Source organism: Tamandua tetradactyla, chromosome X (genome assembly GCF_023851605.1).
Source record: "Tamandua tetradactyla isolate mTamTet1 chromosome X, mTamTet1.pri, whole genome shotgun sequence".
NCBI lineage: Eukaryota > Metazoa > Chordata > Mammalia > Pilosa > Myrmecophagidae > Tamandua > Tamandua tetradactyla.
Genome location: NC_135353.1, coordinates 49,889,010 through 49,912,298, shown reverse-complemented (window position 1 = coordinate 49,912,298; position 23,289 = coordinate 49,889,010). Strand labels below are relative to the sequence as shown.

The window sequence follows — 23,289 nt, the reverse complement described above, 5'->3', positions numbered from 1 at the left end:
GCACATAAAAAAAAGGATTATACACCATGATCAACTGAGTTTTATCCTAAGTATGCAAGGGTAGTTCAACGTGAAAAAAACAATTAATATATTGCATCACATTAACAAATTGAAGAAGGAAAACCACATGATCATCTTGACTGATGCAGAAAAGCCAATCTGAAAGATAGGAATAGAAGGAAACTTCCTCAACATGATAATTGGCATATATGAAAACCCACTGCTAACATCATACTCAATGGTGAATGATTGAAAGCTTTTGCTCTAAGTTCGGGAGCAAGACAAGGATCCCCACTGTCACCACTGTTTATCAACATTATGATAGAAGTTCCAACTAGAGCAGTCAGACAAGAAAAAAAAATAAAGGGCACCCAAATTGGACAGGAAGAAGTAACATTTTCACTATTTGCAGAACACATGATGATCCTGTATTTAGAAAGTCCTGAAAAATCTACAAAGAAGCTACTAGAGGTAATAAACAAGTTTAACAAAGTTGCAGTATACAAGAAAAAAACACAAAAATCAGCAGTGTTTCTACACACTAGTAATGAGAAATTTCAAGAGGAAATCAAGGGAAAAATTCCATTCACAATAGCAACTAAAAGAATAAAATATCTAGGAATAAATTTAACCAAGGGGTAAAGAACTTGTACACAGAAAGCTACAAAATATTGCTAAAAGAAATCAAAGAAGAACTAAATAAATGGAAGGACATTACACGTTCCTGAATTGTAAGACTAAATATCACTAAGATGCCAATTCTACCCAAAGTGATTCACAGATTCAATACATTGCCGGCCAAATTCCAACAGTCTATTTTACAGAAATGGAAACACTAATCATCAAACTTATTTGGAAAAGGAAAAGGTCCCAAACAGCCAAAAACACCTTGAAAAAGAAGGACAAGGTTGGAGGAATAACACTCCTGACTTTAAAACATGTTACAAAGCAACAATGGTCAAAATAGCGTGGTACTGGCATAAAAATAGTTAAATTGACCAATAGAATTGAATTGAGACTTCAGAAACACACCTTCACATCTAGGGCAAATTAATTTTTGACAAGGCTCCCAATTCCACTCAACTGGGAAAGAACAATCTCTTCAACAAGTGGTATTGTGAGAACTGGATATCCACATCCAAAAGAATGAAAGAGGACCTGTATCTCACACCCTATAAAAAATTAACTCAAAATGGATCAAAGATCTAAATATAAGCACCAGGACTGTAACACTCCTAGAAGAAAATATAGGGAAGCATCTTCAAGATATTGTGGTAGACAATCATTTCTTAGCCTTTACACCCAAAGCACAAGCTATGAAAGAAAAAATAGTTTCATGGGACCTCCACAAAACTAAAAAGTTTTATGCTTCAAAGGACCTTGTCAATAAAGTGAAAAGGCAGCCTAATCAATGGGAGAAAATATTTTAAAACCACTTACCAGATAAGGGTTTAATAGCAAGAATATAAAAATAAATCCTACGACCAACAATAAAAAGGAAAAAAAAACAATTAAAAAATGGGCAAAAGACTTGAATAGATATTTCTCCAAAGAGCAATGCAAATGGCTAAAAAGTACATGAAAAGATGATCAAATCACTAGCTACTAGGGAAATGCAAATGAAAACCAAAATGAAATATCTTTTCACACCTACTAGAATGGCCATTATTAAAAAAAAAACAACAATCAGAAAACGACAAGTGTTGGAGAGGATGTGAAGAAATAGGAACACTCATTCACTGCTAGGTGGGAATGTAAAATCATACAGCCACTGTAGAAGAAAGTTTGGTGATTCCTCAGGAAGCTAAGTACGAAATTGCCATATGATCCAGCAATCTCCCTACTAGGTATATAACCAGAAGAACTGAAAGCAGAGATGTGAACATACATTTGCATACTGATGTTCATAGTGGCATTATTCACATTTGCCAAAAGGTGGAAGCAACCCAACCAGCCATCAACCAATGAATGGATAAACAAAATGTGGTCTATACATATGATTGAATATCATTCAGCTGTAAGAAGAAATGAAGTCCTGATGCATATGATAACATGGATGAACCTTGAGGACATTATGTTGAGTGAAATAAGCAAGAGAGATAAGACATATTCTTGCTATTAAACCCTTATCTGATAGAACAAATATTGTATGAACTCATTAATATGATCTAATTACAATAAGCAAACTCATAGAGCTAAAATCTAGACTATATGTTACCAGGAGATAGAATGAGGGTAGAGAATGTGGAGCTGATGCACAATTTATGTAGAAATTTTAATTAGGAGATTGTAACTGTTTGGCAATGGACAGAGGTGATGGTAGCACATTATTGTGAGTGTAATTAACAGTGAGGAATTATTGTGTGATTTTGGCTGAAAGGGAAAATTTAGGGTCTTGGATGTCAGTAGAAGAAAAACTAGAGGATAAAACCTGGGACTGTGTAACAGTGAATCTTGTGGACAATGACTGGGGTTAATAGTATAAACATAAGAATGTTCTTTCATGAACTAGCATAAATATACATTACTATAACAAGGTGTTATCAATGGGCTGGTACATGGGAAAATAAATCTAATGCAAGTTAAAGACTACAGTTAACAGAAATATTTTAATAGTCTTTCATTGGTTGTAACAAAGGTAGCACACCACTGCTAAGTGTCAATAATATGGGAGTACAAGGAATATGAGGTTTTTCTTTTTGTCATAATGAAAGTGTTCTAAAATTGATTGTGGTGCTAAATACACGATTCTGTGAATATACTGCAAGCCACGGACTGGACACTTTGGATGGATTGCCCGATGTGTGAATACATCTCAATAAAGCTTTTTTAATTATAAAACAATATAGCAGCTACAATACTGTCCATGTTGACTAATTACCATGGAACAAAATGGTGGCTTATCAATGAAAGCAGAATAGTGTTTCAAGAGAAATAGAAAACAGTGAGGTTGACCCAGTATCATATCAGCAAGTAAACATAATTTCCTCAGTTTTTACCTAAAACTTCATGATTTGACAGTACTGTGAGTACAGCTCTCTATCATCTCTCTATACCATTACTCAAACCAAAAAACACTTTTCTCATCTATCACACTTTCTTGTTCTTCTAATCTTTATGAGATATTACCTCATTAATAGATGCCACGAAAGAAGCAAAAATCTGGGGAAACAAAAAGGCATTACAGAAGTCAAGAGCTTTGAAATCTGGCAGACCTGAGTTTGAATTCCAGCTAAACACCTCGATGTGTAACACTGAGTAAGTTACTTGACTTCTCTGAAACTCTGTGTCCTTATGTGTAAAACAGATTTACCCTTATAGAGTTTTTGTCAGGCATTTTGCAAAGTTCTTAGTACTTTCATAGTAGTAATTAACAAAAGGTATTATAGTTAACTTTTCTAAACCAGGATAATTTGTTTTTAATTGTAAATTAAATACTTTTCATATGAAATCTACAATATATTATCCACAGGCTAGATTCACGTTCCAAGCTCTGAGAGGTATGAAAAATGTTTTGATTTATATTTTTCTTATGTAAGCATGTTGCTTCATTTCTCCATTGAACCATATCATAAAGAGAGCTCTCTAACAAGTTGGATATGCTCTTTTCTTTAGCATACTATAAATGCAGCAAAATAGGGTAACAAGATATCATCTAGTAAGTTATGCTAGTAAATATATTTTATCATAATTGGAAATGCCACAAAATTATATTTTTAACTAAGATTTCATCTTATAGTCAGGAATCAAATTATTGCGGCTTGGAAGGTAAAGTATGTACACATGGGTGCTTATAAAGCACTAAAGAATAAATTACTCCCTGTCCAACTAAAAGGATGGCAGTCCATTCTTCTTGTTAAAAAGGATACTACCAAGTTTAAACATAAATGGTATCATTTTTCATCCTATGTAAGAGGCACTTTAAAATCTGGTGTCTATCTCTAATTTGTGTCTCCTCATTTAGCCGAGATACATTTTATTTCTTTTCTCACTGCCCTTAAATCAATTATCAATATTGAAAATGCAGTAAACAAAAACATTATTTAACCTGATCAACTCTGTTCAGAATTTTCATTGCACTAAAATAAATAAAGCAATTTAATTGTTTATGAATAGAGTACGGAAAATAAATAGCCATTTTGAATGACTGCAAGGATCCTGTGCCTTATACCGAGCAGCATCATGCCTGCCACACAATAGGTAATAACTGCTGAATATTATAAACATGATGTACAAGGTGACTGAAAAAGAAATAATCAAAAATGGATTATTCATAACTTCCTTATATATAGATTCTCCAAGAATCTTATGCTTATACCATCTCTTTCTCACAGCTTTGAAGAAAGGAAGCAACACATGGTGCTGATATTTCAATTTAAAATATCATCTTACAGTGCTTATAATTCTTGATTGTTTAATCCCAAGTACCTGTAGATAAAATTATTAACATAAATCTTTACTTATCTGTTACTATATTTCTCTCCCTCCCCTCAGCCTAACTTTGCACTATTTCTTAGGTCTCATCTAAATATTATAAATTTCAATAAGAATGTTTGGAATCCTCAGAATTCTTGGTAACTCTGGATTTCCCAGGATGGTATGAAATTTGCAATTCCGTCTCTCTTCCCTCTAGGGCAAGTTTCCTTTTCTTTTTCTCTCCCCTCCCCCCCACTTGGAAACAATACACATTTAAGTATAAAAAAAAATTCTTTGCAATAATGAAGCATCAGAAACACTAGCTTTCTGTTTTACAAGTGTCAAATATACAACCACTTTTAAAAATAACTCTGCAAAGTAGTTTGTAATAATTTTCTGTTACATTCTTTTAAAAAACACACAGAAAGAAAAAATTTAACTTGCCACGTCAGCCTTCCTTGACTAAAAGATCTGAAGTAGCTAAAATTCATTCTTCAATAAGAAGCAAGCAATCCAATCACACAAACCTCTGAAAAGAAGGTCTGTAAACTCTAAATTCACTATGGGCCAGTGTGAATCTATTATTAAAAATAATAATATAATCCCAAGCTCTTTAAGACAAGCAGAGTGTGCAAATGAAAGGAGAGAGTTGTCATCTACTAGTTAGAACATATACAGAATATCACATTCATTTGTAATATCCTATATAAAGATTAAGAAGGAAAAACTCTCCAAGTAAGGACAAGCAGGAGGGTAAAGGGTCTGGAAACTGTCACACGAGTAATGGTTAAAGAAAAAGAAGATATCCATGCATGCATGCAATGAAGAAAATAGATTTTTTTATATAGCTCCAAAAGACCAGTACCAGAACTAGGACCAAAAGATATAAGATGATATGAGGAATTGATTTTGCTCAATTCAAGGAAGAGCTGTCCACAAATGAAAAGTGCTGCCTTAGGTAGTGAGCCCTTTGTCACAAAAAGTGTTCAAGGGGGACATTTACCATCATCTTTGACAGGTATTACAGAAGGTATTCTGGCATTAAAGGGAGTGTGGACTTCCTAACAGATCTCTAAAGTCAATTCTATCTCTATGAGTTATCATTAATGCATGATAAGGTAGTCTTTCTGCAAACGTGGGCAATGGAAATTGCTAAGGAACATGCCACGAAAGTTACAGACTAACACTAAACTGTTCTTAGGTGTTGGTCATGTTATTTCTCCACATAATTTTGTTAGACTGGACAAATACAGTAAAAACAAATTAAGTAGACACAAACAGCATTATATGTATATGATAATTGTGAAATCATTTAACTAAAGATATTCTTGTCTAACTGCCAATTATCAGTTTAGAAAGTATTTTGCTAAACAAAGATTTATAAAAACACAAAGTTTTGTTTTACTCAGAAATTATAAAGCAGACAATGGTGGGGGAAGAAAACATGGGGTTTAGAAAATCCATATTTTTATTTTGCCTATCCTTTGATCACCCACAAACAAGAAGACTTTATACAGTATGCACAATCTTTTCTCAGGAAATCTAGATACTGAATTTTAATGATGAAATAATACTAAAAAATACTGTGCTATTGATATTTACTAAAAAATATATTTTGCATATTAAAACAAAATAATTGTAAACAGGAAGCTTATTGAATGCAGGTGCAGGGACTAAAGGAGAACAAGTCTAATTTACTACAATCATTCTATCCATTGTCTTGTAGCTTAAGAAAGGTAAAATTCTAAGAAAAACATCTCATGGCAACTTTCTTGCTAGAATTGACTTTTATATGGCCGGGTTAATTCTCATCTAATTGTCTTCCTTATAATTGCCACACCATTATTGTCAAACCTTGCTGCTCCTGAAGAAAAGATAAAAGCATCGCTAGTGCTAATTCTGTTCTATTTCACTGTGCCCTTAGAATCCAAAAATGCACTACCCCTGAACATTATCCTGAAGGAACAAATTGCTGTTTTATAACAATGAATACCAAAACACCAGAAAACCACTTAGCTGTGATTGCCCTTTAAGCTTTATTAATTTTAGCAAAATGACAGGTTAATTTATATCGTTCACACCTGTCAGGAGCAGAATCATTACTAATTCGGTTTACACTGGCCAGAAGATTCTCCCTCAGGCTAAGGTTGAACTTCAAACTACTGTTGAACAGATTGTGACACAAACACGTCATGGACTCAGATTTCTATCAAGACAATCCCTTCAGAATTACACATGCATGGCCCACCACCCTGTAAGAATTTGAAACTGAAGCTAAAGCAGGAATATATCTACCCAATAAAGACTAAGTATTTAGTAGTCAGTCTATCCAGAGGTCAAAGGATTATTTTCCTAAATCTTCTCTCTTTAAGATCCTCCATTCTTCCCGTATCACATTATAACACAATTTTTAAAGGGCTGTACGCTATATAAGAAATGATTTTTCTAAATATTGTCATAAAAATTGCCTTATCAAGAAGTCTTAAAAATATGAAGTGTCAACTTTCATTCAAGTTCTAAAGCAGCACAAAAGGAAACAAATTAGCCTTTCTGTTCAATGTTCTCTAGTGTAGCTTCCCATAGTTTAAGCTGCACTGCCCTATCCACAACATCAAAGGAAAAGCTATAGCCGAGCAGCACCTACACTGGGTTTGGAAAAATTCTGTGAATACCCTTTATATTTTTCCATACATGCCCAGTTTTTACCATACATGAGACTATTTTATATTGAAATTTGAGTCTTTGAAAAAGTATTTAAGTCTTCAATGAAAACAGGTAATGTATTTGACAAATTACAGCAAATGATAAAAAATCATTACTAACCAATACTGATGCTACACAAGCAAACATACCAAAAGATTCTTATATTAACCATAAAGATCTATTCAAACTAATATTTAAATATTTATTCATGATTTTACAAGAAGATTTCAAAAATATCACAATTTATCATGAGTCAGAATTTAACTATTACATTCCAATGCAAAGACCATTACATCCAAAATACTCAACCATTTAACCTATGTTTGCAAATGGAACAATTGTGAGAACGAATATAATGTTACTACACCCATCATTGTAACCTGGTCTTTACAATTACTGAGAGAGAAAATCATGCCAATCACAAATATAATTTTGTGTGTACAAATGTGGAATATAAAGAAGCACTGATGAGAACAACATGTTAAACATGATGTTTTTATTTCTGGCCAAGTGAAGCAATGAACTCCTCTAATCTAAAACGGTAAAAAACTAAACAATTTATTTTAAAGCCTGAAGTTAAACTCCCCATGCTAATCTTTTGCTATATTTAACACATTATCTCCCTGTGTAGATTTATACAATATTTTAAAATCTGCATTAAATTATTTGTAAAGAAAAACAAGTCAATGCCAATTTAATTATATAGAGACCATTATGATGTCAAAATAGTCAAGCCTAACAGTAGCTCTTCTAATAGATTTTTCCATTCTACCAATCTGTTCTACCAATAGTCAACAGACCACATGCAAGAAGTGATATTTTCCAGGTCTAACATCTAAATCAAGTTCTATCATCTAAATCAGTTCACTCATTTCATCAGGTTAAAGAAGTTAGAATGTAAAAGGAAGAAAGTGATTCATTAAAGATACTGTATTTAGCTGTATCTAAGCTATGGCTAAGATGAATTAATAAATGAGGTATTTTTAGACCATCTGTAAAAACTGGTAAATCTTCTGCAATAGAACCTTTTGGACAATAAAATATAGTAGGAATACTAGAATCATAAATAACCATTATTAATTTTAACCTACTGATTTTAGTTGTTCTCCCCCCCCCCCCAATAAAACTTTATTTGGGTAAATAAAGCTTTGGGTAAATCTTTGGTTATTTCTTACCAGTTAAAATTCATAAAATCAGTAAGCACATCCTATTTTCTCAAATTATTTGAAAGACCTCCATTAACTTGTCACTTAATTAATTTGTGCTTTTGACAAATACAGATGTTAATAGCAAACACAGTTGATCTTTTTTTTTTACAACTATAGTGTAAATTCTTAATTTCATAGGGAAAAAGTGTTGAACAACTAAACAGATGGATTAACCCAAAGCATCTCTAAGAAAGAACATAAAAAAATAATCTGAAAATGAGATGATGACAGGATTTAACTCTAATATGTCCCCATTTATCAGAGCTTTCCAGGGAATCATTACTTTTGGACTCTCAGCATAACTACATTTCCTCAGCAACTAAAAGTCTTTCTAATAACAGATATCTCTGTGCATCTGAATCTCAGATAAAACAAATACTAAGTAATAAAACAGTAACTCACCAGATTTCTAAACACACAACTAACCTAAAGCAGAAGGAATTTTCCATGTTTTCTACTGAAAAATATTTTAAAGGGAACACACATAGTTAAGACACTTTTTTAATGAAAAGCTTTTCTTTTACAAATATTTTTTAAAAGGCCCAGCTTTCATTCACTCCTTCTGCCACTAAAAAACAAAAACAAAAATGGATCACAGAGAATACTTTAAAGGAAAATTTTATTTTATCTCCTAGATTTTGTTTTTAAAGCAATGCTTTGTAAATCTAAAAAAAAAAAGCAAAGATTTTTAAAAATTCAATAAAGACTTCACAATATAATTCAGTATATATTTAATTTAAAATAAATTTCTAAAATAGACATTTATATAAAATACTTTTTGTACACCTTTATATAAACTATTCATAGAGGTATACTTTGTACAAATTCTAACTTACTCTTACATTTCAGACTTTGAATGATAAAACTGGGAAAGATATAATATCAAAGTCATTAATATTCATAAACAACCCAAGTATAAAAGTCCTGATTAAAAAACTCATTTTCTGATCAATATGTTAACTCTGAACGTGTTTCAAATGCATAAAAATAGTATAGAATACATTTCCATATTTAACAAAACACCAACACCAATCATCAGCAGTTTTGTGTGCTGTTACACAAAAGAAGTCATTTTAAGGGTTTTAGATATTCAAAAATTAAAAAAAGGAAATCCAACCACTGTTAAAGATTAAAGTTTATTCCTACGCAATTCTCTAGGTATACCTTTACAATTTCATATTTCAAAGATTACCATTAAGCACTTTAAATGAAAATAAATATAAAGTCCTAGGAAAACAAAACAATGGTAAAATGTGGGAATGCTAATGTCTTTAAATGTAAGCAAGCTTGTGGTTTTTAATCTTGTGGGGTTTTGGATGTTGCTCTTTGGGATTTTTCCCCCTTTCTGCCACAAGGTAGATTCATGAATGAAATCCCACTTTAATATCCTATTTTCTCTCACTTACATGTATGCTGGAGAAAGTGGCGTTGACCTGGATGTTTTAAGCACAGGAACTGGGAATTTCCAGATAGCAGGAGAGCTCGTTTTCCATTTCAATGGCATGTTGTCACCACGGTACTACAATAACAGTAAACAGCGTTTCCATAACAGACTACCAAAGAGGACTTCCATTCCACTCTGTACTGACACAGCAGTGGCTGCGTGGAGAATAAGCAAATGATTCTGCCAGTAAGTGCCCTTAAACCAATGCTTCCAATCTAGTAAAATAGGGCTGTAAGATACCTCCTTAAATCCTCCTATCCCCTAAAGCAATAAGATGATTCTATCCTTCTAACTCAACAATAGTGCCACCTCGTTAGGAAAGCGTTGACTGCAGTATATATATTTTTAAGACTGCACTGTGCATACTACACAATGCAGCCTTGTTTAATAAAAGCAGCTAGGGTTTTTATTTTTTTTTAAGCTTATAATACCATTGTTCTACCTTAACAGGGATACTGCAGCATTGCATTATATTCTGCACCTATTAACCTGATTTCTGACCAATAGAAGCAGGAAAAAAAAATAGATGGGTTTCATATGAAAATGAAACAACATACCTACTCAGAATACACTTGTCATCCTCTGAACATTCTTCTTTTGAGCTGCAACAATACAAATGGGATATAAACCTCAGCATAGCCTTAGGCCACAGCTAATAGAGATCAGTGACTAAATTCGGCAGCCTGCTTTCCTCCTGTGCAAGCTCTGGCCACACAATACAAGAATGCCATTATGGGAAATGCCCGTTTAAAAAATGCCAGTCCCTCTGTGTTCCAGTTAGAAGAAGGCAAAAAGTAAGAACAAATATAAACTGCTGCAGAGCTCTGCACACTCTTCTAGTAGCTTCTGATTCAGTTGCTCTCCTCTCCCTATTCTTATTTCCAAGCCGGGATGAGCAAAATCTCACCCATTTACAACATGCTGTAGTAACGCAAATATCACTCTGTCTTCTGCTGCAGAGAAGTACAGAATGGCGTGCTCTTAATAGCAGCCCTTGGAGAGACGCTATCAACAATCTAATTCAATGCTGCCCTCCCCTTCTTCTCTCCCCCTTTCCCCTCCTGTTCACCCCCTCACTCCTCCCCTGCCTCAAACAGCTCATAAATTGCCCAGAGGAAAAAGCAATGCTACTGGCCAAGTAGGTGTCCAGCAGGAACCATGCCAAAGCTCGATGGAGGGTCCAGTAACCTCTAGGAGTTAGGGACTTTGACAAGCTCAAAAACTGAGCTACTGTCAAAAGAAGCTTCAGTTATTTCATGAAAGCAATGGCAAAGAAAGTATTCATCTATAACGTTTTAAAATACTGCCAGAAAATAGCACTGTAAATGCCCCAAAAGTGACTTGGTATTTAAGGTTTCTCTTTAAAGCATCAATCTAAGAAATTTTATAAACAGTTATAAAAAATGAAAAAAGGTTAAGCTAGTTTTATACCAAACTCTATATTTACAAGATGAAGAATTTTACTACCAATGTAGGCAAGTCACCAACACTAAATATCTATCTTCATAGCACCCTTTTTCTATCAAAAAATAGAATTATCAATTTTCCTCAATGCAACCAGACTGCCATTGGCATGAAAAAAAACCTGCCTTTAAAGAAAATCACTGCAGTGACAAAGAGCTCCTATCTACTTTCAGGTTTGTATCTAAACAATAAACTTGTGCTTCTATCTTAAATAGCTGGCCTTCAGATGCTCTTTCCCTTTTAAAAGATTGAGACTTGGTCCCTTAAGAGGTTATCTCACTGGTATCTGAAAAGGACAGATGAATGTTTCTATAACAAGAAATTACTTGGAAAAATTTCAAAATATATTATTTAATATACCAGAAATACAGTCTGAAATCAGCTCAGGAAAGCACAAGTGCCTCCATTTACAATACAGACCAGTATTTATGCAAAAATACAAACTAGTATATTCCTGTGCACACACCACATGCACGAGCGCACGCACATACACACACACACACACAGAGAGAGAGAGAGAGAAAGCTTATTTTGAAACAAGGACCAGTAATACATGGACTTTACTAAATATTAAATAGATATTAGCATCACAGCCTCACAAATAATTTTATTCAATCAATGACATAAATGCATCATACATATATGCCCCCCAAAATCCGGCCAAACAATTAAAAGGGTTAAGTTATATTTCCAACTCTTTTCAGTACCCACACACAAAAGTGTCTCAAAGAAATCTTCAAATGAATCGGAGGAATTAACATTTCAATAGCTTCATGGCCCAAATATATTTAAAAGGTTGAAAAACTACCACACATACAAATGAGCTATAATGAATGTTTTCATTCGAATGCTTTGTGTTAATTTTTAATGATTATGGAGTAAAAAGTACCCAGGTTTAATTAGCAGTGGCAACGTATTGGAATCTTAAAGAAAGAAAATTACACACACACACACACACACACACACAGCACATTCATAGACATCAAGTTTGAATATCCCCTGCCAGAGTAAGTTCCAAACAAATTTTCAAAAACTGAAGCATCCTCAAATATGTAAAAATATAAAGCATAAAACAACTACAAATGAGCTATATATAGCAAGGAGCTAATGTTTTAGAAAGGAGATTCAACTACTTTTCAGCTTATGAAAATATTACAAGGCAGTAATCGCAAACATGCCTACACCTTCTGTGAACAAAGACCCCAAAACCTGGTAGTGAAATAAGTTAGTGAAATGTTTCAAGCAGTGTATCTGTCTTATAAATTACTCAAAATTGATGAGTGGGAAATAAGGCTCAGGGTAGAGTTTTCCAAATTTCCAACAAGTGAAAATCACTTTATTGTAAAAATTCTCAACTTATCATTCTTCAAGAGTGAACAATCAAATGATTCCAAAATCCAATATATTAATTGTCTGATGTCATTAGGTTCCCAAGAAATCAACGAATACCACTAAATCTTCTATGTCAATTTTCAGTCTAGATTTCTCTTAGGCTCAATGTTTAATTGTAGCTTTTGTGGGAATCCAATAATTTGAAAATTTGATCAAAGTGAAATGAAAATAAGACAGCTTTCCTCCACCCCAAAGAAAGATTTGCCACTCCTAAAGATTTCCAAACCCTAAAAGAATTATATTTGATGATGAACATTTTTTTATATTCAGATCTCACTTTTGCTTTAATGAATTGCTCAGCCACTTCTAATTCTCTCTCATGAATAAACGACTAATATACCAAAGCCTTTAAGAAATAATTCCTTTAAGTAGAAATATGGTCTGTGAAATATACTTTACATTATGTTTGTTTAAAACCACCATTCATCATACATCACTTACAAACTTCAAGTAAAATCACCCCAACTACAAACTAGCAGAGTCCAAATTAATCAAATGTTACTATCTTAGAAGACTTTAGTAGCCACTATGCAATGTAATTACCATTATGTTCCTGAACCAAAAACATTTTCCCCTCAAAATAAAAAGAAGAAAAATGATTAAACTGTATTTTAAATAAAATTTTAAGCAGGCTCAGTGTCCTACACTTTAATATTTAGACTAGTAAGTCAAAAATTCTGACTCACCATAGGAAACGCTGACTTTGTTTACAGAACATTTGGTTTCAATTATGGAAAACTACATAAAACAGGATGGAAAGATAATATACATAAAAGTTCTTCAAAGCATTCTATTAACATTAACTAATCACTGAAAAATACCTGTGAAATGTATATTTTACAGTTGTAATAAACAAAGGACAATGATGGGACATGGCCAAAGCCTTAAAAAAGAGTCAGTCTTGGCCAAAAACGTACAACACAGAATTAACACTTTTAGAACTCTTAGAAATCATCTGATTCAGTACCCTCATTTTATAGATGAAAAAATGCCAAACTTCACATTGCTAGCTAGCATCAGAACTGGAACTAAAAACCAAGTCTTCATCTCCTGGTCCAGAATACCCACTCTAGAATACCATAGTCTGTCCCTCCTCTCAAGAAGATCATTCCATAAATGCATGTTTCTATATGAAGTGAACCACATTCTATGAATATCTCAATGTATTCTCAAGAAACAGACTACAAATAGACATTTACTCCTCCAATTATATGTACACTTGAAGATACAAGTAGAAGAGAAACACCAAAAATTTATACGTGTGCACAAAGAACTATTTTGAAAATCTTAATTCTAGAGGTATTTAAAACAATCAAGGAGAAAAGGGAAAGTAAAAATTAAGTCAGTATAACATGGGCAGAAAAGTGCGATATATGGCTAACAGTTCAATTTTTCTCATTTTCAATGTCCCCAAATAACTTTGCAGCAAAACTTAACACACTGACTGCTACAGTTTGTCACCAATACCACCTAGTTAAATGAACTGACTAATACATTATAAACTCTGTACGCATACTTTACTTTTACTCTTTAAGAAGTAACATACCTTACTTTGGCCACTTTTGGTTAATCCTATGGTAGGTACAGCTAAAGGTTAATTGCATTAGTCATAGTCCTTGTGAGCAGGAACCGTGCAATCTTCTCTTTAGTCCTGACAATGTTTCTCCAGACTAATCTAGAATATCTATGTTATTCGTGTTGCTCAGATAAGACTGCAGATCATTCCAAATTGTGTGCTGTGTTTATGTTCTGCCAATTAGTAAAAGTACTTGGATGGCGACCAAATAGGACTGTTAAACCCTTTAAAACACACAAACATGCAAATAACTTCTGGATAACCAAGCAAAGTCCTTACTACTTTAAGGGCTCCTTATTATAAGAAATAGAACTGCACACATTTATGGATATGGTTAGATATACACATAGAAATAGATGTAGAGGTAGATATAGATATGGATGGGAATATCCCTTATTTGTTTGATGAAATTAAATAGCAAATACATACAAATTTTTTTCTTGATATTCAGATATATAACTTGCTATGATCAAAATCGAAAATCCCAGGTGTTTCTCAAAGACACTTATATTGGAAAGTCATCATTTAATCTTTTATAAACAACTTCATACATTTTAATGTCCATATCAGAACTGTGTGGCTCCTTAGAGAGCCTTATGAAGATACAGGCTATTTTAACTATGTATGCTTTGGATTAATACAGAACCAATCTCCTTCACAATATAAATGATTAGAAAGACACAATTGTTGTGCAGGCACATACTCATGTACATGTGTATGTATATGCATAGGGGAAACCTCTTGCCATGTTAGCATAAATAATGTGATGGATAGCTTCTTTCCACCTTTAATATAGTCATAGGATAGGAAGAATACTAAGTTTAAGGGAGGGAAATGGAACAGCAATATGAGGAGTTAGGCCTGATAAGACAGGAATCACTAGGTAAGGGGACCACAGAAGAAAAGAACAGGAGTAAGGAAGGTGAAGAGTGGCAAGAAGGGGAACAGAAAGCCAGAATGATAGTAGTTTCTGATATTTATAAGGTACTTTGTATAACGTGAGTCAGATAAAGGAGTTTATGGAGCAAAGACAGGAGTTAGGTTGGGAGGGAAAAAGTAGTGAGGGACTAAGTAAAGGACAGGAAAGATCCAGGTATTGGGGACCAAATGATTTTGACTAACCTTGCTCTTATTAAAGCTAGAAAAGGATAGGCACTGAAGGGAAATTCAGAAGCACTTGCCCATCCTTTATTCTTTTGTTTTCTGGCAATATCTATCTCCTTTAAGTTTTTTTTTTTTTTTGACAGTACCTACACCTAATTGTTTCATTCATCTGATTCCCAAATACAGGTTTACTGTAGAGGCAATATGTCTCTGAAACACAGAAACTAAAGTAATTCATAAGTAATCCCATCTATTCAAAAATGTTTTAAACTCCAAACAAGTATGTTTGTGTGTCTTGGGAATGATGGTTGAAATCAGTGCTTTAAAAATATATAGTATTGGGCAGTGCGATGATGGTTCAGCAGGCAGAATTTCTCGCCTGCCATGCCGGAGACCTGGGTTCAATTCCTAGTGCCTGCCCACGCAAAAAAAAAAAAAAAAAAAAAAAAAAAAATATATATATATATATATATATATATATATATATATATATATATTACTTACACACGTGATTTTACATTACCATGCTTAAATTGTTCAAAAAAGCAATGAGAAAATTCTACCATCATCAAATACGGATAACATATCCAATGCTCCAATAATAGGCCATGTTGTTAAATATACCCTATGCATCAGCAATGATATTTCCTCTCCCTGAGAAGCCTTCCCCAGTTCCTATTCCTTCAAGAAGGAATCCATGAACCCTGCCTTCCCTCACATCCCAAGACAATTTAGATTTCCTTTTCTTTTGCTCCAGGGGGAATTTGCACATAGTTTATTTTTTGTCATGCATCCCATTATATGTAATATCTACTTTCCAAATAGACAATAAACATCTTGTGAGATAACAATATGTCTTTTAACTTTGTTTCTTGCTAACTGAATACCATTCCTGGCACACTGGAAAGGACTCAATAACTATTTGTTGAATAAATTGAAAGGCAGGTTTATAAACAGAGGACTGATTGAATCAGATCTGTATATTGAAGCCAGGATATTCCTGGTAAGTTTTTAAAACATTGTCATTGAATCTATTATTACTAAAAGCAGAGTTCAGATAAGAAGAATATTTATCTATTAATATGATCACTTTAGGTTTTAAAGTCCTCAGAATTAAAAAATATATATATATACACATTATCTTGTAAAAAATAAGTATATATTGAAGAAAATTACCCAGAATACATGCTTTCTTAAATAAAATACATGCAGTGCTTGTGATTGCTTTAATGAAAAATCTCAGCTCTCACCTTCCTTTATCCAGTAAAGATAATTTATCTGTTTAGACATCTCTCAATAATTTAAGTATCTCTTTAAATTACTTTCGGTTAATAAAATAGCCAAACCATTGTTAGATTGTCTAATGTGCCTATAAATTAAATCAGAAAATTTATAAAAACTTTTCAATAAACCCATCACTACCAAATCTCAAAAGGCATGCCATGCAACGATGTGAATGAACCTGTGGGACATTTGGTGAGGTAAAATAAGCTAGAAACAAAAGAGCAAATATTGCATGGTCTCATTTAGAAAATACTCATAAGAAAACTGGGGCCTAGATTGTAAACACTCATAGCAGTTAAATTTAGCCCGGAGTGGTGATTGTTATTTTGGGATTTTTAGGGGCTGTTTTATTTATCTATAACCTTGTATTTAGAGAGAAGAATGATGCTAATTGGGCCAGGATTAATGTAATTCAGAATACAGGGGTAAAGAAGACATTGCTTGTATTTTAGAACTTCACCTACTCTATGAGACCAAAGGAAGAAAGATTTATTATGTCCAGAACCTAGGTTTTCTGTTGCACATAATCTAACTCGACTTGTCTGGATAGATCATTTAAACAATCCAAACACAAGGAGCCCAGAATAAGAATGAGAACCTTTCATCCTGTATATCTCATTTGCAATGCCTGGATACATCCCAGAGTAAATTAAGCAGATAATCCAAAAGTATTGGCAAAGTCCCTTGAGGGATGGGAAAAAATTATTGAACTTTTAAATTTTACTACTAGGGAACCCTGGATACTCTGCCAAACATTAGGGATGCCCAAATCAATAGGCAAAGCTCTTGATCTTGAGGCTTGCTCTTGTGAGGCTTATGTATGTAGCACAGAAGATTAGCCTAACTATAGGTATGCCTAAGAGTCACCTCCAGAGGACTTCTTTTATTGTTCAGATGTGGCCTCTCTCTCTGAGGCCAATCCTGCAACTGAAACCATTGCCCTCCCCACTACGTGGAACATGGCATCTAGGGATGAAAGTCTCCCTGGTGGTGTGGGAGATGACTCTTAAGGATGAGTCCAGCCCTGGCACCGTGGGATCAACAAAGCCATCCTGATCAAAAGGGGGAAAAGAAGTGTAACTAATAAAATATCAGTGGCTGAGAGAATTCAAATAGAGTGGAGAGGCTACTCTGGAGATCACTCTTACACATGCTTCAGTTAGACATTGCTACCTATCATAGTTTACTAAACCCCAACCAAAACTATTCCTGCCAATCCTAAAGAATACCTAGGCATTATATAAGATTCTACAAAGGTTCCATGCACTAGGGTAACTCTCCAAAACCTACAACCTCCATATGGGTCCCTGGAACAGAAAGTCCTGATATGCAGATGGGCCAGACTTTCCAGAACATCAACTAGTTTCATTCCCCTATCACATATTAGTGACATCCCTTTCTGACATGAAAAAGTTAGAATGGGCATAGCCCAAATACCCCTAAAGAGTGGGAGAAAGATCAAAGGTAATGATGGAGTTATACAGAGAAGGTTGGGTTTAACTGATGAGTATGATTGCTAAATCATTATACCGACATTTCTTTTAGCCTCCTATACATTAGAGCAGTAGAAATAAAAGCCTAAAATTTTGGAATTGTAGCCCATACCAAACTCTGAAATTTGTTCTACAACTAATTGTTGCGATGTACTTCGAAATTCCTTGCTTTTATGTATATATATGTTATTTAAAGAGAAGAAGGAATATAACAGAGAAGATAGGATTTAACAAATGAGTATGACTGCTGAATCATTATATTGATATTTCTGTTGGTCTCCAGTGTCTTGGAGCAGCTTGAAGGAAAAACAAAAAATCACAGAACTATAACCCATACCAAACTTTAAAATCTGTTTAAGAACTACTTGTTAAAATGTACTTGGAAATTTATTGCTTTTTTGTATATTGTTATATTTCACACACAAAAAAAAACTTTAAAAAGAGGCATGCCAATTAAATAAAGTAACCATTTGGTATATCATATACTCATGCAGGAAGACCTATATTTTTATAAAAATCTGAGGTCCTGAAATATCTTTAGAATGATATATTAAGACTTTTTCCTCAATATTCTGATTTAAGATAATGAAATAATGCTATGGCCCTGAAAACATTATTTTTATATCTCTTTAGCCAAAGAGATGTAACATTCACATATGCACCATAAATATTATAGTCAGAAATGAGACTTAGGAGATTATCTAGTTGTCCCATCCCCATCTCCTTCTGAATATCTGTAAATCTTGATTAGGGAATATTCACAATAAAATAATATTTTGCTAACCAGAAAAGCATACTTTCATGGAAACCTAATTCTAATAATTCATTAAGATTATACAACACTTCTTAAAATTTCCATAAAAAGGCCCTTTACATTCAATTGCTTCATTTTTTAAATCATTTCCCAGGCCTAATCATTATAAATTTAAACTGGCTATACATATACATAGAAAATATTGGTAACTAAAAGTAAAATGTTTTTAACTGCATAATGAATGATAAAAATCTTTCACTTCAAAAAAGATTCAACCTTACACTTGACTCTTACGACCCATGGCTATAATATATGTTTCAATACTTTTCCTAACAATGTAGTTTATAGTCACAATAATTGTCTACTATGATGGTGCTAGAGAGCTTTACCAACCTCTTCAATACCTCTATTTTCATGACTATTTCAAGACCCCACTCATTTTCTAACTTAGAATTTTTCTCTTTGGTGATTTTAAGCTTTATAAAATAAGTTAAGGGTGCAAGGACAGCTCTACTATAAGATGCCAAGTGGTAAGTCTAAATTATAAAACCTAGCTGAAATGTGCACAATTTTAAATTGCTATGACTGCAAAATAAATTTATCACTTAGAAAAGCCAATGATATAAAAACATCAACTCATATTATGTAAAGATTTCATGTGTTATGATATACCAACAGTATTTTTTAGCATTATAACTAACTTTATTACTTAGATGCAATGATTATCCAATGGGGGAAAACCATTTCTTCTCCTTTTTCTTGTGTTCACTTACTAACTAGAGTAAATGGAATTTTGATATAAGGGAACAAAACTATAATTCATTTTCTAGGTTGATCCTAGGTTTAAGCTAGAGGCAACTTAAATTTGGGTTTTCCTGTCTATTTCAACTATTATATTTAGTACTACTTAATGTCTTCATAATTAAATAAATGTTTTAAATAATCAGTTATTTCTTATGGAATTCTGAAACCAAATAACATGTGAGTAAAATACATTTCTCTCTATTTAACATTTATTTATTCATTCATTCCTTATTCAGCTTACTCTAAATTAGAGATACTGTTCAGCATTTTTATGACTCTTCTACTACAGAGAGTGGACATTTTGTTGAAATCCTATGGTACTGGTACTGTCCAATCATTAACCAAAAATATTTACTGTTAGGGCTTTCCTCAAATACCATTTTTTCAGGTTCAAATTTGTAAAGCACAAACAACATAATTTGTATTCCAAAAAGGGAGAAGAGACTAGTGCAAACTTAAACTGATACGCTAAATGGAGAACTACTATTAGCAAATTTATTAATTAGGACCATACTTTCACCTTTCTCAACTAAAACGCACTTGTTTAAACTGAAACTCTCTAGATTATTAGTTATTGCCAACAGTGCAAGATAGACTCCACGAACTTCAAAACTACTAAAATCTATGAACTCACTATGCCTCGCTCAAATCTTGTACAGAGAAGGTGCTTGCTGAATTATACCAATCGCCAATAAGTACTGAGAAATTATGGCTTTGCTGGATGTTACAATATACAAAAGAACACATGCTCCCTGGCCACAAGACTTTCTCTTTCTAATCAAGCAGAGTGGATATTCACACCCTAAAAATGAGTGAGCATGAATAAATGCTACAGTAAAACTATAACTAATCTAGAACCCTAAACAGTCAAGTTTTCTAGAGAGTTTTTAAACATAATTTTAAACGAAAAACAATTGGCAGAGGTTAACTCTTAAAAAAATCAAAATTTACTTTTTACCTTTCCATGGAAATCTCTCTGCCCTCTGCCTTCTTTAAGAGTCCAAAATGAACACAATTAAGCCTTTTTAACATACCTCACAGACAACATAATACACAGTAGCTACTGTGATATACAGCAGATGTAGATACATCAGTATGTGCAAATTATACTCGTCACTCCTCACCCTTAACTAATATTTGCCTCCTCCCCAACTGTCATGGTTGATAACCTTTGACATGGAACCCGGATGCTATTGAATGAAAAGGACTCTTCTTCACTTTCCAATATATATACCTTTAAAGCAGACGATCTCAGATATCACTATGCATAAGAATCATCTGGGGTGAAAGTTTAAAATGTGGAGGTCTGGGGATGGGGCCCAGTATTCTGCATTTTAAACAAGTATCCCAACTAATGACTATCACACTTGATACAATACACTTGGAGGAACACTGCTTTAAAGACAAGGTTGCTAAGCCATGCTCAAGATATCCCAGCTATAGTGAGATAGTGGTGTCTCTCTCTCTCTGTAGCTAGCCTTCCTCAGTAGCTAGTTTTGTCTGCTCACTGACAGTGATTAGTCCACACTATTCACAGCCATTATCCTACCCTCCTATGCTTTAGATACTTTCAAGTCTGAGAGAGCCTGGAATCTGGCTGATAAATAAACATACAGGCAGACAGACAGATGTAAAGTGGGAGGTTGTGAAGTACAGCAATTAGAAAACAAATGCAGCCTAAAATATGTTGATTGAGCAATACCAAAAAAAAAGTTAAAAACTTATTTCAAATTTAGTCCAGAAGATCGAATGCAGAATGAGGGTGGATCTGGTTGCAGCTCTGCCACGAACTAGCACTGTGATGTCCAGTGTTATTTTCCCTCATCCTTAAAATAGGTAAAATGCCACCTTTCTTACCTATCTCACAGTAATGCTATGAAAACAAACTGAATTTATGTTTGTGAGAATACATTGAAAAATCTAAAGCACAATACAAAAATGTGTGATTTTTAAACAGAAGAATGTCTTGTCTTTTTTTGTCTTAATAAACATAGAACTCTAAACATTATTCTAACTTTCCTTGATGACTAAATATCTTCGAGTAGTTTAGGGTCTTTTTTTTTATAAAAATAAATTCTCATGAACAGAAAAAGGAAAATGCAGACCCTTGGACATACCCTGAAGTTGATTTTTTGAATACATCCTTGAAATCAGCTTGTTTTAAAGACAATTGCCTCTGTCTCCTGAAAGTGGAGTGCAAAAAAGAAAATAATAATCTGGTTAATTGTGACTTTATTACATTCAGTTCAAAATTTTCAAAGATACCCTGCAAATCTTTTAGCTATAAGTTATTAAATCCTATTTTATAAATACTGAACAGTTAAGACCACACAGTACATTTTAAAAAATATTTAAATTAACTTTAAAAAACTTAACTAGATAGCCATAAAATTCTTTTGCTTTTAGAAGCTCACTTCATGTATGTTTCATATAGTCTGGAATAAAGATTGACATTAAATACAGTATTTATTGGCAGTTGATCCAAGATCTAATTTGGACACAAGGAAACACTTTCCTAGGAAATATATACTTGGCCCTTGAAACGCTGTGTCATTTTCTAACTTTTTAAGCCTAAAGGTCAATTCTTTGCTGTATACTGAATTGCCATAAAAACCTGAAAGCAAATGACATACATTGCAAGCTTTCAGAGAGCAGATGGTTAATGTTTTTCTAGGTTCATTTACTACTAATTTTCTTATTCTTATATTGCTTGTAATTAACAAAAACATATAATTAGATGTACTGTCTCCTAACCAGAAGATTTTGTTTTTCTCAAGTACTGTCATAATCTAACTCCTCTGGGCTAATACAAAGACAAGGTAGAACAGACTTACTTCTGCTACTGCCTCAGGAATGCAGTTTTAAAAATAGAGACTACTACAGAAGCACTACAGTATATGCTGTCAATAGTCAACTCTTAAAAAATTAAAGTATGCTGGCAGATGCTTGAGGAGCTTAGGCAAAATTTAATCTACTTATATTCATTTTATTTATGTTGGTATTAGTTTGTAGCAAGTAAAGATTGTCCTTATCTAACTTTTTCTTCAAAATAAACTATTCTGTTTTTCTGGGTCTTCTCACAAGCACTCTTGAGTTAATTATTAAAGTAATAACTAAATCAAAATTATAATCTAACAGTATCTTTAGAAATACGTTGACAAAGACCTTATCCAAAATGCTATCCTAAATCTACAAGTACCTATATAAAAGGTAGGTGGCAAATATTTTATTTCTTTTATGGAATGATAAATTTAAAACAAGATCTCTTCAATGACAATATTATTTTAAAGTCTACTTTTAAAATGCTATATAGAGAATTTTTTATCACAAAAAGCTTCAATGTATTCATTTCATATTTGTCAAGTTTTAGCATTAAGGTCAGTCTCACCAAGTAAATAACAACTATATTATTTCTTTGCTTAAAAATACATTAAAACATCTATAAGTACATCTTATTTTAATCCCTATTAATATTATGCTTTTCTTAGTGTATTTAAGAAGAATCTGGTATGCCACCTACTGGTAACTGAGTGAAATTATGTATCTGTATACAAGTCACTATTCACTTTTTAAATATATATATATTTTAAATCTGCATTAATGAACGTTATATAAATAAAGCTATGCCACAATCTGAAATAAAATAA

The 23,289-nt window shown here is 33.1% G+C and overlaps 1 protein-coding gene across 4 annotated transcripts in view; it reads right to left on the bottom strand.

Annotated features, from left to right (window-relative positions):
• Nucleotides 1-23,289, bottom strand: part of KLHL13 (kelch like family member 13) — a 353,054-nt gene that overhangs the window by 98,977 nt on the left and 230,788 nt on the right. Inside the window, exons 1-2 of one of the 4 annotated variants that reach the window (XM_077146547.1) lie at nt 10,329-10,439; nt 9,734-9,846 (exon numbers count right to left, since the gene is read on the bottom strand). The exons of 2 other annotated variants lie outside the window; for them this stretch is intronic. In XM_077146547.1, the coding sequence (XP_077002662.1) occupies nt 9,734-9,831 (98 nt within the window). In that variant the 5' untranslated portion in view covers nt 9,832-9,846; nt 10,329-10,439. Of the gene's footprint in view, nt 1-9,733; nt 9,847-10,328; nt 10,610-23,289 lie in introns of those variants that run through there. One more of the 4 variants, XM_077146550.1, reaches the window with a different exon arrangement.